Below are 15,022 nucleotides of genomic sequence, written 5' to 3'. Positions count from 1 at the left end.
CTCAACTGGCTTTACCCCTGGGCAAGTCAATTTACCTCTCCCGCCTCCATTTCCTCACCCGTTAAGTGTGTTGGGAAGGAAGGGGGTGCAGTAATAATATCAGCCACGCTGGGTTACTGTGAGAATCAAAAGAACTCACTTGAATAACTGTAAGATTATTCAAAAATAACATACTGTTATCTTAAGGGGAAAGCTCTGAAAAACAAAGGGAATTTACACACAGGACTCCCCCACCCCCATACGGTGGGGGTGGGGCGGGGAGATCGGCTCTCTGAGAATTCCCCAGCGACTGAAGTATTTGATGCTGGGTAGAGGAAGGGGCAAAGGAATTGAGGGGATGTTCCCAAGTATCCAGGATACTAACTAGAAACAGAAATCGACCTTTAGCCAAGTATCTGTCTCTGTACTTTTCCTCTATCTTCTCTCCAGCATTTTTTTCCCTCCCTCTCTCCTCCCTCTTCTCCACCTCCCACCCCCTCACCTAGGAAGGAATTGGCCAGCTCCACCCAGCCGGCCCCCCTTGGCTCCGCCCCCAACGCGGCAGGCCAAGAGTTAACAGCTGCACCTGTTGAGGCATACCTGCTGTCGCCGGCACCTGTACCCACAGCCAATCAGCACCAGCGCTGCCGGGAACCTACCTGTCAGCAAAATCCCGACACTCAAACCTCGACATAAATCAAACACTTCCCTGGGCAGGGAATGTCTGTGTCAGGCAAGAATTAGAGACAAGCGGTCAGCAGAGCCTCAGTGCTGGTGCCCGTCTTCATCTTTGAGCTTGGGAGCCTGGGAGCAAGAAGATGTCGAATGAACTTGAGTGAGTAAACATTGGTGGATGCCTGGCGCTCTCTGAGCATGGAGGCTCCGTGGGGTTTCCAGAAGGGGGAAGCGCAGGGAGGCCGGCGCCAGGATTCACAGAGCAATTTGTAAGGGTAAATGAATGGGCTGACGATCTCACTTTGACGTGTTGAGGCAAGCCCCATCTCAAGCTAGAGTTGAGTGTTTCCCTGGGAAAATAGGTTTTTTTCTCTCTCTCTCCACGCTGAGCAGTTTCGAGCCGGGTAGGGAAACACAGAGGACTGAAACCGCGAAGGCTGTCGGCACCACTTTCTGATACTCTTAAAGGGACTCAGAAATCAGCTCCAATCCCAACTAGGCTATCTTCTTGCCAAAAGGAACTTCTTTGAGGTAGTTCTAAGAGCAGTCTTAGGCGGAGAGCTGGCTTTCTCTAAAGGGGCTTGTTTGTTGGGTTGGAACAGTCCCAAGGGGGAAGGTTACAGAGTGGTGTTTAAACATATGGGCTCTGTAGTCAGCCTGACCTAGGTTCAAATCCAGACTCTGCTCCTTATGGGGTATGTGATCTTGGACAAGTCATTCAACTCACCTGAGCCTCATTTACTTCATCCAGAAAATGGGCACAAGAATGTTTTGCAGGGTTCCTGACAGAGTTGTGTGTGATAAAAACTGTAAAATGCTAAGCATAGAGCTCGGGTCTGAAGATGCATTAACAAAATGTAGTTGATTTTATTCAGAGGTAGTTCTAAGTCTGAAGAAGCTGAGATGTGGTTTTCAGTGAGGTCATCTCCATTGCCTGGCAGGATGCAGTGCCTTTCTGCCCGTATGAGATTTAGACTCCCCACTGGCTGATGCTGATCTTCACCACAGACCCCCTGCTTAGGGTCTAGACCTCAGAGAAGGTGGCTTGGAGCTGGGATTCTGGGCTGCTTTAGTTTGGGTTCAGGGAATTGGCAGATGCCAGGCTTCTAAAACAGACTCTCCTTGCTATGCTCAGAGGTGAGTGGGCAGAGACAAGGGCGGAACCATCTTTTTTTCTACCTACTCCTCAATAAATTGTTTTAAGAACATGAGACCTGCGGGGGACAATTGGTGGGTCCTAATTGCAGACAGTGTTCCATGACACCCGCTAGCTCTTGAGTTCTCCTGGATTAGCCAACTATGTCCATAGTACACTGACTGGGCATCAGATTTCACTTAACAAACTCCCTGGGGTTGACGATGTGTTGACAACTGGAATAAAAGCAGGGGCAATGGAGGCAACACCGGGGTTCAAATACCAGCTGTCGCTAATGAGCTGTGTGACCTTGCACAAGTCACTTCACCTACCCGAGTCTGTTTCCTCACTTGTAAATTGTGGGTGCCATAGTGGAGTTGTTGGGGGACCCAACTACTTTGGAAAAGTGATTGGTTTAAAGCCTGATAAGGAGCAAACTAACAATACCCTTGTTCCTTCACAGAGAAATAACCGATGAGTATTTATGAGCCTCTTGCTTTTTATTTTTCCACACTCCTAAAACAAACAAAAATCTTACGTCTTTATCCCACGTAGATCTGCTGGTTAACACTGCAGAGGCTGCAGACAGAATCTGCTCATTAGTGCCCCTTTGGGGGGGGTGGGGGGAGGGGTTGGTAAGTGTCCTGAAGCTGGGATACTTGAACAGAAAGGTTTCCTGATTTTCTCCTTCTTAACGACTTGGGTTTGAAGTCTGATCAGATGACAGTGGACACTTCTCTGATCCGATTGGGGGAGGGGGAGGGGAACCTGTGCCCGCAGAGTAATTGCAGACAGACTCGGAAGCCACCATCTGAGAGATTACAAGGACAGAGCCTCAGTGCCCTGGGGCTGGGCTACACTTACGGATAAGGGGGGGGGGGGGGGGGGGGGGGGGGTGTAAGGTTGGGGGTTGAAACTTTTGGGGTGGTGCTGGCGGGGCTGCTGTGACCACAGGTTTGGCTGCCGAATTCCGCCCCCCCCCCCGCCCCCCCAAAAGTGCCGAGTTAGGAGGGCTGGTTCTAGCGTCCATCTTGAGCTCCGACAGTGTGATGAACTCTTGCCAGGCCTTGGTGTGGTGGGAAAAGCCGAGCTCGTGGAGGACTAAATGCTGCCACTTGGCAACCGCAGGATCCTGGTGAAATTTGTTTCTCCTCCCCGACCCTCTGTGTCCTCCTCGGTCCAACATGGGCTGTGCACACCCACCTGGCAGGGGAAACAATGCGCTCCGGCGTGCGGGCCACCCGGCCCGGGGCAGGCCTCGGGTGGAAGGCGGCACTTCGAAGGCCGGGTCCTGGGGTGCATGGCGGCGCGTAGTTAGAACCCCGCTCGAGGCAGCTTGCGGGTGGAGCACTCCGGCCTTTCATGTGGTCGGGCCCAGCGCCTGCCGGGTGCGTCTGCCAGCCTCGGGGCCAACGCAGGCCGCCTCGGGTGCCGCCAGTGGGCGCCGTCTGCTGCCCCCGGGCTAGAGCCGCCGCAAGGGATCCTGGGGCTGCGCGAGGCGCAGGAAGTCGCGGCCTGGCACGCTCCTCTCGCGGGACGCAGTGGGCGCCTGCGCGCAGCCCGCCGTGGCTTTCTGGGGGTGGGGGCGGTCCGCTTACAGCCCCGGGTGTTATCCCGGTTGCTGTGGGTCCTTAGGGGCCTGGTGTGTGCCTGGCGCACCTGCCCTGGCTCGCCCCGCCCAGGAGGAAATGAAGCGTTAGGAGACTAAGTGATCAGCACATAGTAGGTCTAATCGAGTGGAGGAGAGTGAAGTGAGCGAGGCGCACCAGGATTCCGTTCTCCAGCCTTGCACGGTCTTCGGACTGAGAGCCCACCTGCCGCCTAGAATTTTCTCCCTCCCGAAAGCCTTGGAGAGACGGGACTGCCCGTGGGAGGGGGACAGGGGACGTCCCAGTGGGTGACCGCAGGCCTCTGTCGCCGCTCCATCTGATCTCCAGGAGCGCCAGGCTCCAGACTGCCTGGAGCGCTGAAAGAGTTAACCAGGAACGCCTCCCCACTGCGGTTTTGTGGTCGAAACCATGATTGCCAGGAGCAAATTTTTGTCGTGCACAAGGTGTGTTATTAAAAGTCGGAGTTACGCTGCTGGTGAATGAAAAGTTAAGAGCCCTCATTAAGCTCGGCCTGTAAAACAGGCGGACTGAGGCTGAGACAACCCTAACGGCGGCGGCTCCGGGTGCGGGACGCTCCTGAGGCTCCTGCTACTGCCCTGGCTGCCCAGGCACAGCGAGGGCCCGGGGTCAGGTGCCTGGAGCCAAAGGGGGCGTCGGGGGTCCACCCAGAGGAAGCGGAGCCGGAGGAAGGGCCACAGGGCCGAAACAGAAATAGCATACTGGAAGCTTTCCCTTTGGTTAAAACAAAAGCAACAGCCAAGCATTGACCCGAGGGCCGACTCCACAGCAGACACGGTGCCCGGTGCTTGGTAAATACATGATCTCCTTTAACTCTCCCAACAATCCAGTGAGGATGGGAGCATAAGTGCAGTGTTGCTCAAGGACGGGTCTGAGGCTTGCCCCAGGCTTGCTCAAGATCTCAAGGAAGAGCTGGAATCTTCACCGGGTCTCAACCGAGGGGCTAGAAGGATGTTCCACACCAATGTGTCACCCTGCTTCCTATCTGCACAGATATTGAAAAAAGAGGAGGAGATACGCCAACCTGTTAATAGTGGTTATCTCTGAGTGGAGGAATGCAGGTGAATTCTGGTCTCTGCTTCCAATTTTCTCTGTGTTTTACACTTTGTATATTGTGGTTTTACATACCTATGTTACTTTTGAAATGGGGAAGGTGAGGAGAGAGAGCCATTATTTTGCAGAGAGAGAATTATTGGTTCACCTAAAACTGATGTTCTCGAAGTGTGGTTCCTGGACCAGCATCATCATCTTCACCACCTGGGAACTTGTTAGAAATGCAAATTCTCAGCCTCACCCTAGACCTACTGAATCAGAAATTCTGGGGGTGGGGTTCAGCAATATGTGTTTTAACAGGCCCTCCAGGCGATTCTGATGCATGTTCAAGTTTAAGAACCATTGGCCTAGAAGACCTGGCAGAGGATTGGGAGACAAGAGGTTCCCAGATCCTCTTCTGACCTGCCACGTAGTTGCTGGGTCAGCAAGCTGAGAGCTCGTTGCTATGGGGGTCACGCTTGTGTTTGAGCCCAGCTCTGCCATGTAGGGACCAGGTGACTTTTGGTTGAGCTCCTTAACCTTTCTAGGTGTCAGTGCTGTATGTGTAAATTAATGATAATACGCCTCCCCCCCCCCCCCCCCCACACACAGGTCAAGTATGAGAATGAAAAGGCACAGGGCCTGATGCTTTTAAATAACAGTTCCTTTTCCTTCCCGTGTTGCCCTTCCCCTCTTGGGAACTCAGCATTTGCAAAATGGAGCAAATAATCCTGGCTTCCTTTCATCTTCTAAAAAAGTCAGAACTGACCTAGTGGATGTCCTGAAGGGAAATTATCTCACCAATATTTGGTGTTATTTCACTGGTGGGTGGAGCACCCGGGCAGCAAGAATTGGAAACTTTTGAGGGCAGGGACAGCGTGGTGTTTACCTTTGTGCCCTAGTACCCAGCACAGGGCTTATTATAGGGTAACTCTCAGTGAATGTTTATTGGATGAATCAGTGCGTGAATGAATGAAGGGATGTGGCACCCTGGGTTTAGAGGTGGATTTCAATTTCTTTCACATCTCAATTGAAAGAGGGAACAAGGGGCGCCTGGGTGGCTCAGTTGGTTGGGCGTCTGACTTGATTTTGGCTTAGGTCATGATCCCGGGGTTGTGGGATCGAGCCCTATGTTGGGCTCTGCACTGAGCCTGGAGCCCTGCTTAAGATTCTCTCCCCCCCCGCCTCTTTCTCTCTTTCTCTCTCTCTCTCTCTGCCCCTTTTCCCTGCTCACACACTCGTTCACTCACTCCCTAAAATTAAAAAAAAGTGGGGGAGGGACAAGAAAATTGGACAGGAAATGAGAAGGACATAGCACGAAAGAAAAATTCCCATAGAGGGCAGGATTTTTCAAAGAGGAGAAAACGAGTTTCTGTTATAATTAGAAAATGGCACATAATTAATTTGCGTGCAGCTAGGAGAGTTGGCTGGAGCCTGGCCGCCCTCAGCTTGCCCACCTGAAGCCGGATGATGAAGCTGGCAATGCCTGCCCCTCTTATCTGGGAATCTCCAAGCTTTAAGTCTCCTGTTGCTGCTAGGAGGAGGTGTCCCGTTTACCGGCGGGAGAAGGTGAGGCTGTGAGTTGCCGTGCAATTTGATGGGGGCTGCCCTGCAAAGTGAGTAATAATAATGATAATAGTTCGCATTATTATGTGCCGGCACTCTGCTGATTACCTGCATTATCTCATTGCATTTTCCAACAGTAATACCTCATAAAGCTGCAAAGATGAAATAAAACAATGACTAGAAATTGTTGGGCCGGCACCTGGTGCTTGTTATAAGCCCTCGAGTGAACAGTAGCTGTCATAATAATTCTGTGAGGTTAGTACTCTCGTCTTTCCCTCTTTTTACAGGTAGGAAAATTGAGGCACAGAGAGGTCAAGTTGCATTAAGTCACACAGCTAGTAGCTAGCAGAGCTGAAACTGGAAGCAGGTTTGCCAAACTCTGGGGCCCACCCCGTAGTCATGAGCTCACACTACCTCGTTCAAAGTGGCGTCACGATAGAGCCATGCGCTAGGCTCCCTCTTTTTTCCGTCGAGGCCCCCAAAGAGCCCCCAGCATGTGACAAGGCACATTTCACAACCTGTGCGTCCAGAAACCAGATGGGCCACTGGCAAGCACGAGAACCCCAGAGTGCTCCCGTCATGCCCAGGGGAACACTGTGCATGGGACTGACTGATAAATGATTCCTCAGTGAGCGGTTGTGGCAAGGCCTCCCTGTGGGTAATTAGTGAGTGTGATTGATCACTGCTGAGGAGGCTGGGTGGCTCACGACAGGGTTTGCAAGATACTGGGTGTATCTGGGTGTCCACACCCAGCTCAGGTGGCCCCTGGAACTCTTCCTCCTTGGGCTGGAGGGAAGTTGGGACCCAGCTCACTGGATCTATCCTGTGCCAGGCAGGGGCTTGAGGCTACCCCCGTGGTGGTGAGTTTTCTTCTCCCTTCTGCAAAATTGAGTAAGAGTCCTTCCTTTTACATCTCTGAATTATTGAAATGCCTTTGAGGTGGGGCAATGATTCAATTTAGTACTAGCTGGGAAGCTAAAAGACTCAACTCTCAACCCTGCTCTGTGCTGAGTGTCCTTTGGCAAAGTCACACTTTGTCTAAGAGACTAGAGTTTGAAAGTCCCTTTGCACCCTGAATTGAACCCCAAAGTCCTCGAGTAATGGCTCAGACACATTTACTTAGTATCATTGGGAGTTTCAAGTGGTTCTCAGCCCGAAGGCAGTGGGCACTCGGAGCCCAAAAGGACTTGGGAGGAAACCCTCTTCATCACCCTGGGCTTCCTCCAGCCCGGTGCCCAGAAAGATCCAGGGTAGAGTCAGGAGGCTAAGAGTATGGCTGGGGGTGGAACAGCTGGTGCCACACCCCTCCCGTGCTGTGGGCCCACAGTGAGCCCCTGGGGCAAGGCCCCACCCACATGAGAACCCCTGCTTGGGCAGTTTGCACATCCCCACAGGCTCGGGACAGGGGCTTCAGGAAGTGAAGCTTAACAGGTAGACGCCCGAACTCCTCTCTCTTGATCTTCTTTCCAACCCTCTCCCAAGTGGAGGAGAAGGCTGGACCGGGGAGGCTCTGAGGAGGCAGCCTTGTGAAGGTTCTTGATGTTAGAAACCAGAGACCTCTGTTCTAAGCTTTATGCCGTGAGATACTAGCTGGGTGGCCTGAGGCACGCCAGTGGCCCTCTCTGTGGCTCAACTTTTCCTGCTATCACATGGGGGATAGTCATACGTTCCCTCCCTACTTTACAGGGGCGTTGCAGGATCAGAGGTGATGACAAATGTATGAGAAGCATGTTGAAAAATATAACACGCTATGCAAATGAGAGGGATTATCAAATCTCTGACTTGAGTTTCCTCCTCAGTGGGCTGGCCTTCCTTGAAACAAGGCGACTTATGCAAAAAACCTGGTACACAGTAGGTGGACAAGCTCTGGGAGCGGTCCCAGGCTTATGCCTTTGATCTTGTGTCTCTTCTCCGTAGTTACTTGACAAATATTTGTTAAGATCAGGGATGGAGGGTTGGATGGATGCCACCCATATTTATTGGGTTTTTCCTCTCTTCTGTGTCCCTTCTTGGAAACTGTCGGTGGAAAAGTGACTAGTTGTGGAGTTAGATCCCAGGAGGGCTGGCTTTGTAACTCACTTGACCAGTCCCCTGGAACAGGTCACCTAACATCTGTGTCGTCTATTTCCTGGTCTGTAAAGTAAAGATAATAACACACCATGTATGTTGGGAGGCCCCATGAGATAATGAACGTGAAAGTCAAGGCGAGGGGTTATTACACTGTCTCTTTTGTTTTTGACACAGAACCTTGTTCACAGGAGGCTTAGGGAGGATGTTAATTTAAGAACCTTAGGCAGAGTCTCCCCTTTACTCTCATTTGGGGGGCCATGATGATGGTGATGATGATGGCTATTATTTACTGAGTGATTATTCTCTGGCAGGCTCTAGGCTAAGCACACTTCTTACGTTAATGCATTTAATTCTCCTAACAGCCCATGAGATTAGCCCCACTCGAAAGTAGCCATTCCTGGTGACTCCCTCACATGACTGTTTTAATTTTCTTCCCAGCACTTATCACTGACTAAAATTAACTCATTTACTCCTTGTTTGTGGTCTGTCCTCCCCAATTAAACTGTAAGTTCCATGGGAGCAGAGCCTTATCTGTCTTGTTCTTGGCTGATTCACCAAGGCCTAGAGAGTCCCTGACTGGGTGCACAGAAGACATTCAGGAGACCCATCTAACAGATGAGGAAATAGGCTCAGAGAGGCTAATGCCTTACCCAAGGACACACAGTTGACTTGGATCTGTCAGGTTATGACTCTGGTGCTATTTCTTTCCATGGTGCTGCTCAGGGTTCTTCTATGCCCTGGTAGAGATCTGACATCAAGAAGGCTGCCCAAGGCCAAGTCCTCTGGCCATCCTGTCCTCCCCCATTCTCCTTCCTCCTTCTTGAAGCCGAGGAGCTCTGCCTTGGGCCAGCAGAGAGTTGGTGGAAGCCCTTGAGAAGGTGACTGCACAGGGTGAGAGTCACCTTGTCTCCCCTCCTTATTCCGGCTCTGTTACCCTTAAGTAAGGCTCACTACCTGGAACTCTTCACATCTCTCACCCACTGGGCCCTTGATCCTCAATTCCAGTGAGAAGTTCTTGGATTTCAGGATTTGGCACATAAGTCAATGCCAATCTTATCCATAGTCAAGACTTTCTGGAAGCCAAGTGCTCAGTCTGGGAACATGAAATTGATTGGTAGCATGAGCAGGCATGGGGACGAAGACACTAGGGCTCCCAGCTCCTGGCCAGAAACTTCCAGTCATCTTGCTTTCTTACTCAGTTCCTCCTTCCTTGTGTGGGTGGAAAATCCTTTTCTGTATGTCAGTGGACCATCTGTTCAATGTATTGCAGAGGAGGGGAATTTCCAGAATAAGAAAGGTATCCTGAAAGGAGACGAGCATGGGGTACAGAACATCTTAGAGTCCGGCAGGTCCGAGTTCAGGGTGAGCTTCTACCACCTACCAGCCGAGGGCCCTTGAGCAGGTAATATTACCTGTTTGAGTCTCCATTTCCCCAATACCTGTCTCTCAGGGCTATTGCACAGAGTCGATGAGACAGTGCAGAAAACCAGCACCGTGTCTGCCTGTGGTAAATGCTTAAGGTGTGACAGCCACTGTGTAGCAAGGACTCAGAGGGTGGGGTCCCAGCAGGGTGGACCGGAGACCCTCGTAGGCCAGAAAGGCCTCCCGGAATAACGACAAACACTGACCTTTTCTTCCTGATGGGACTTTATCACTGTCTTCTAAACCTGGATTTTTAAATACGGTAAGATAACCGGTAGCTCATCGCAGCTGGTAATGGCCATTCCGCCAGAGTCAGCGAACGGGCTCTAGGCCCAGCTCTGCCACTGGCTTGCAGGGTGACCGTGTCTTGTGTCACTTTGCAACGCTCGATGTCTGGCTCCAAAGCTGGGTCCGGAGCACAAGAATGGCTCTCATGTGTTAAGCACTTATTATGTGCCAGTCTCCGTTCTAATCATTCTTTGTGTGGCAATGCACTCAATCCTCCTACTCCTCTGTGGTGGGTGCTTTTATGAGACTCCTCTTGCAAATGAGGGACAGTGCAAAGCACTGGGGGTCCCAACTGATGTGGAGGGAGGGCGCCCACCAGGCCTTTGCCTGCTTCTCCCCCGTCCTTTTGTCCTTTTCGTGTGGGAGTTTCCTTTAGCCTGGGGCTGGGAGGGGCCGGGGCCAGTGACCTGGGATTGCTCTGTAAATTCTTCTAACCCCCCGGCCCAGGAGGCAGCTAGGAGGGGCCTACTTCTCACTTCTCCGTCTTAATGCCCTTGATTTATTGTAACAGAAACTCGGGGTGTGCCTCCCTTTCCGCACCCCTAGCGCAGGAAGGTTTCTGTCATTTCTCTTTCCTGTGTGACAGCTCTCTCCCCCTCCCTCTCAGAGCCCTATGTCCCGCACCCTGGGGCCCAGTGTGATGGGAGACACTGTGCCCTGGATGAAGCCCCCTCCCCCTCCGCCCCGAGAGCTGCCGCCCACTGCCTGCCTGGGTGTGGTCTGGCTGCTGTTCCCACTCCGTGTCTGGGAATGCAGGCTTGAGCTGCAGGGTGGCTAGAGGGCACTTCCTGCAGCGTGATTGTGAGGTCCTTGCCCACCCACTAGCCTCCCGCAGTGTCCCAGCCTAGCTGCTCCCATCTCTCACCTGCCACTCTCCACACACTCATTGCTCTAAAATGAACAGACCGGAACTTTCCCACCTCTATACCTTTGCTCACCGTTACGAGCGCGTTTTACAACCATGATTCTCAAAAGGTGGTCCCCAGACTACCGGCATCAGAATCACCAGGGAACTTGTTAGAAATGCAAACCCCCAGCTACCCCAGACTTACTGAATCAGAAACGCCAGGGGTGGAGCCCAGAATTCTGTGTTTTAAAAATAAGCCTTCCGGGTCATTCGGATGCAGCTAAAGTTTGAGAACAGCATCCTGTATTACAGCATCCTGCATTACAGCATCATCCTGCTTGAGCTTGATTGCCCTCAGGGCCCCTCACTAACAGGAGTTTGAGCAATTCCCTTAGCTTCTCTGAGCTTCAGTTTCCTCATCTCTAAAATAGGGACACTAATAGTGCCTGCCTTGCGGGGTTCTTATGAGCATTAAGTAAGAGAATCCATGGAGAGTGCTTAGCACAACATCTGAAACATGGTCAATGCTCAATAAAGATTAGATAATAATTTTAATAATCTACATCATTATTCTGTGTCCTGTCCCTATCCCTATGGCCTCCCTTGGCTCTTCTGTGTGATCTATTCCCCAGTGCTGAGTATTCCCCCTGCTAAAATGTCCCACTTCCTCCAAAAAGCCTCTCATGACCTCTTTCCTTTGAGCCCCTGTGGCTCGTCTCTTGGGCCACATGCCTTGTACGTGTCTGAGTTCTCAGCCCTTCCGGGTTCCGTCTCCTCCGCGCGGCCTCCAGCTTTCGCCTCTGGTTCCTGGCTCTGAGTGGCTGCTCGTGCCCTCTGCAATCCGTGTTGGTCTGAAAGGCCACTTCCCAAGACCAGGTTCTGCCCACAGGCTTCCTCGCCCTGGCTCTCTCTGTTCCTCGCCACGCTCCCTAACTTGCAACAATCGCCAGCCTTCCGTGGCCTTCACAGTCTGGAGAGGAACTTCTTTGGCAGAACTTGTGCTGGGCCATCTGGAAATTTTGTTCTTCACAGCTTGCCGTTGTTTCCTATCCTTCTAATGCTAAATCCCCCTTGAATAAGGATCTACCATGGAAACATTTTACTGAATCCTGTCTGAAGCTTTGCAAGGTTGGGATTATGGTCTTTGTGCTGCAGATGAGGGAACTGAGGCCCGAGGTCTGCGGCTTTCATATGGCAACATTTGATACTGACTGAAAGCATCTAGCACCCGAGGGCAGGTACGTTCTAGTCCCCCAAGCTGCCCGGTGGTGGCAGAAGAAATGGTTCCAGGTTTTTAAGACTCTGAAATCCCTGGGCATTGGCCTGAGGCTGACCATCCATGGACCTTCTTCTGGGACAGCCTAAATTTAACATTCCTTACTCACCTCCTAGTTTCAGGTCCGTACGACTGCTAAAGAATGACCCGGTCAACTTCCAGAAGTTCCCCTACACTAGTGAGGACGAGGCCTGGAAGACCTACCTGGAAAACCCCTTGACGGCCGCCACGAAGGCCATGATGAGGGTCAATGGCGACGACGACAGTGTGGCGGCCTTGAGCTTCCTCTACGACTACTACATGGTGCGTTCACCCCTCTGGGCACGTCCCCCCCCTGACTGAATGTATGCCTTCGCTTTCAGGCCTCATGGCCCCGCAGGCCTCCCCCAGCCCCTCGCTGTATTTTTTCTCTCCTCTGGGTCTTTGCACATGCTGTTCCCTCTGCCTGGCCCCCTCCCCTTTCCCCCTGACCAAACCCCACTCTTAACTCTGGATCTCAGCTTCAAGGTCACCTCATTCATTCACTGAGAACGGGGAAGGTTTTCTTGGGTCTCCCATTCTGTGCCTCTTGGCTCCCTCATTATTACCATCATTACCCTCGACCCTGTCTTTAGAAACTTATTATTTATGCATTTATTTCTTCATCTCCCCCATGACTGAGCTCTCGAGGGCAGGAACCACGTGGTGATCATTACTCGGTCCTCAGCACCCCACACTACTGGCCACACACTCAGTGCTCCATGTGTGCTGATGGAATGAATCAATGTGTACCAGTGGCACACACACGCCCTGACACCTGCCATCTTCCTTCTGCCCCTGCCCTTGGGTCATCCCAGCTGCCCTGTCCCCCCCCCCCCCCCCACCTATCCCAACCTGACCACCTGGAACATGCCTTCTGCTCTTGAACCATTTTCTTTTCTTTCTTCTTGAACCTTTTCTTTCTTCACAGCCCTCCTTCCCAAAGCTGCCACTTTCACTTGGCAGCTGTCCTGCCACATCACCTCTCCCTCTCCCGAGTGTCTGACTGTCCTTCCTGCCCTCGCTGCCGTTCGGTATGATTCAACACCTCCTGACAAACGGCCTTTATTGTTCTCTGATTGTTTCCGGGGACCTTGGCCTTGACACTCTGGTAGACTCTCCGCTCCTGAGAATTAGGCCCTCCCATATCTGACACGCGGGCTTGAAGTAGTCAGCAGTAACAAATACATAACACAGTGACCCAGCTACCCCTTCCAGTGCCTGTGCCAGACATTGCTAATGGATTACAGCCTGCATTCTCACTGGGGGTACGTGGGGCTGAGGAATCTTTTTCAATGCAGTGCTCCAAGCAGCCCCTACCCATCTGTCTGAATTGTCACATGACAGCAAACTTTCTTACCTTCCCTAGGCTGGGTGACTGCTCTAAGAGACTCTCCCAGATTTGAGAATAGGAAACAGAAACAGCCAATTATTGAGATAACTGGCTTTGAACTTGAAGATTTTAAAGCTACTTTGTAAATAAGCCCTCAAATTTACTGACCAAAGAAATACTTTATCTACCTTACCCCAAGGGGGAAGGCAAACTCTCTGTGTAAATTCACGGGCCAAGGATGGAATGTGTGGCCCCAGATTCGAGAAGGCCCCCAATTTTCTCTCTGGCTTTCCTTCTCCCCTTGGAGTGGTATGGTTACCCTAGCTTACTTCCTCCCCAGCAGAACAGTAGCATCCTGATAGCATTTGGCACAGGCCGACTGGAGACACAGTGGGAGCTAAGAATCCTAGGCCTGGATTGAAACCCGGCCTGGGATTTACAGCTCGAGGTTGGACCATAAAGTAAAATCCAGCACCATCTCCCCAGGCAAAGGACCGTCCCCCAGGGCCAGAACGGTGGGGAGCCGCAGGTGACACCTATGGTGGCTTTAGTGAAATACTGTGTCCTGATGAGGCACACCTGCCCTTCCTCCCCATTTCAGGGCACTCTGGGTTCAGAACAGCTCCGTGGATAATGAGGACAGGGTCTCATGATGTGAAGAGAGCACTGAGTTGGGATTTGAGACCTGGTCTGGTCACAGACTGGCAATGTGGTTTTGGGCAATATAGTTCTAAAGGTGACAGCTTATCCTTTCTTACTGAATGCCAGGTACCTTCCTTCATCCTGTCCCATGGGGTGTGAGTAGGAGCCCAGGCTTTGGAGTCACTAGGCTGGGTTGGAGCCCTGGTTATGGCTTTATCAGCCAGAAGTCGAAATGACCTAGATGCTCTAAGATACAATGATATTATAATTATAATCATTAAAATAACATTTATATAGTGTCCTCCATATGCTAGGTGCTGTTCTAAACATACATGGGGTTGATGTTGCTATTGTTATCCTTGTCTTACAGAGGAGGTACAGAGAGGTTAAGAGACTTGCCCAAGGTCACACAGCCACTATATGGCCTATCTAGGAATTGAATCCAAGAAATCTGGATCCAGAGTCCATGCTCCTAACCACTAAGACAACAGAGCCTCTCTGGGCCTCAGTTTCTTCATTCATATAATGGAGATAACATTAGTAGCTGTCACAGAGTGGTTGCAGGGACTAAATTAGAGATCACATAGAAGGCCTTCATACAGGGCCCCGTGCACAAGAAGCACTCTACTGAAAAACCACAATGAAGGGGCTCCTGCTGGCTCAATCAGTAGAGCATGTACCTCTTGATCTTGGGGTTGTGAGTTCGAGCCCCATGTTGGGTATAGAGATTACTTAAAAGTAAAGTCTTAAGGGGTGCCTGGGTGGCTCAGTCAATTAAGTGTCTAACTCTTGATTTCGGCTCAGGTCATGATCTCACAGTTTGTGAGTTCGAATCCTACGTCGCGCTCTGTGCTGACAGCATGGAGCCTGCTTGGGATTCTCTGCCTCCTCTTCTCTCTCTCTCTGCCCCTCCCCAACTTGCTGTCTCTCAAAAATGAACATTTATAAATAAAGAAATAAGGAAATAAATAAATCAGACCTTTTTTAAAAAGTAAGCATTAAAAAAATAATAAAAATGAAAAATAAAAGTAAGCATTATTTTTATTAATAAATCTCCACAACACCCTTGAAGTAGGCATTATAATCTGCCACTCGCCATGTGAAGAAACAG

General features: G+C 51.2%; 1 protein-coding gene across 3 annotated transcripts in view; it reads left to right on the top strand.

The window, feature by feature from the left end:
* The first annotated feature begins 495 nt into the window (after positions 1-495).
* Positions 496-15,022, top strand: part of GRHL3 (grainyhead like transcription factor 3) — a 34,504-nt gene continuing 19,977 nt past the window's right edge. Inside the window, exons 1-2 of one of the 3 annotated variants that reach the window (XM_049617793.1) lie at positions 496-814; positions 12,035-12,221. In XM_049617793.1, the coding sequence (XP_049473750.1) occupies positions 798-814; positions 12,035-12,221 (204 nt within the window). In that variant the 5' untranslated portion in view covers positions 496-797. Of the gene's footprint in view, positions 815-4,087; positions 4,479-11,924; positions 12,222-15,022 lie in introns of those variants that run through there. The other 2 variants (XM_049617794.1, XM_049617792.1) reach the window with 2 other exon arrangements.

The sequence above is a fragment of the Panthera uncia genome (genome assembly GCF_023721935.1).
Source record: "Panthera uncia isolate 11264 chromosome C1 unlocalized genomic scaffold, Puncia_PCG_1.0 HiC_scaffold_4, whole genome shotgun sequence".
In the NCBI taxonomy this organism is placed as follows: domain Eukaryota; kingdom Metazoa; phylum Chordata; class Mammalia; order Carnivora; family Felidae; genus Panthera; species Panthera uncia.
Note: the sequence above shows the minus strand (reverse complement) of the source record. Positions and strands in the feature narration are given on the sequence as shown.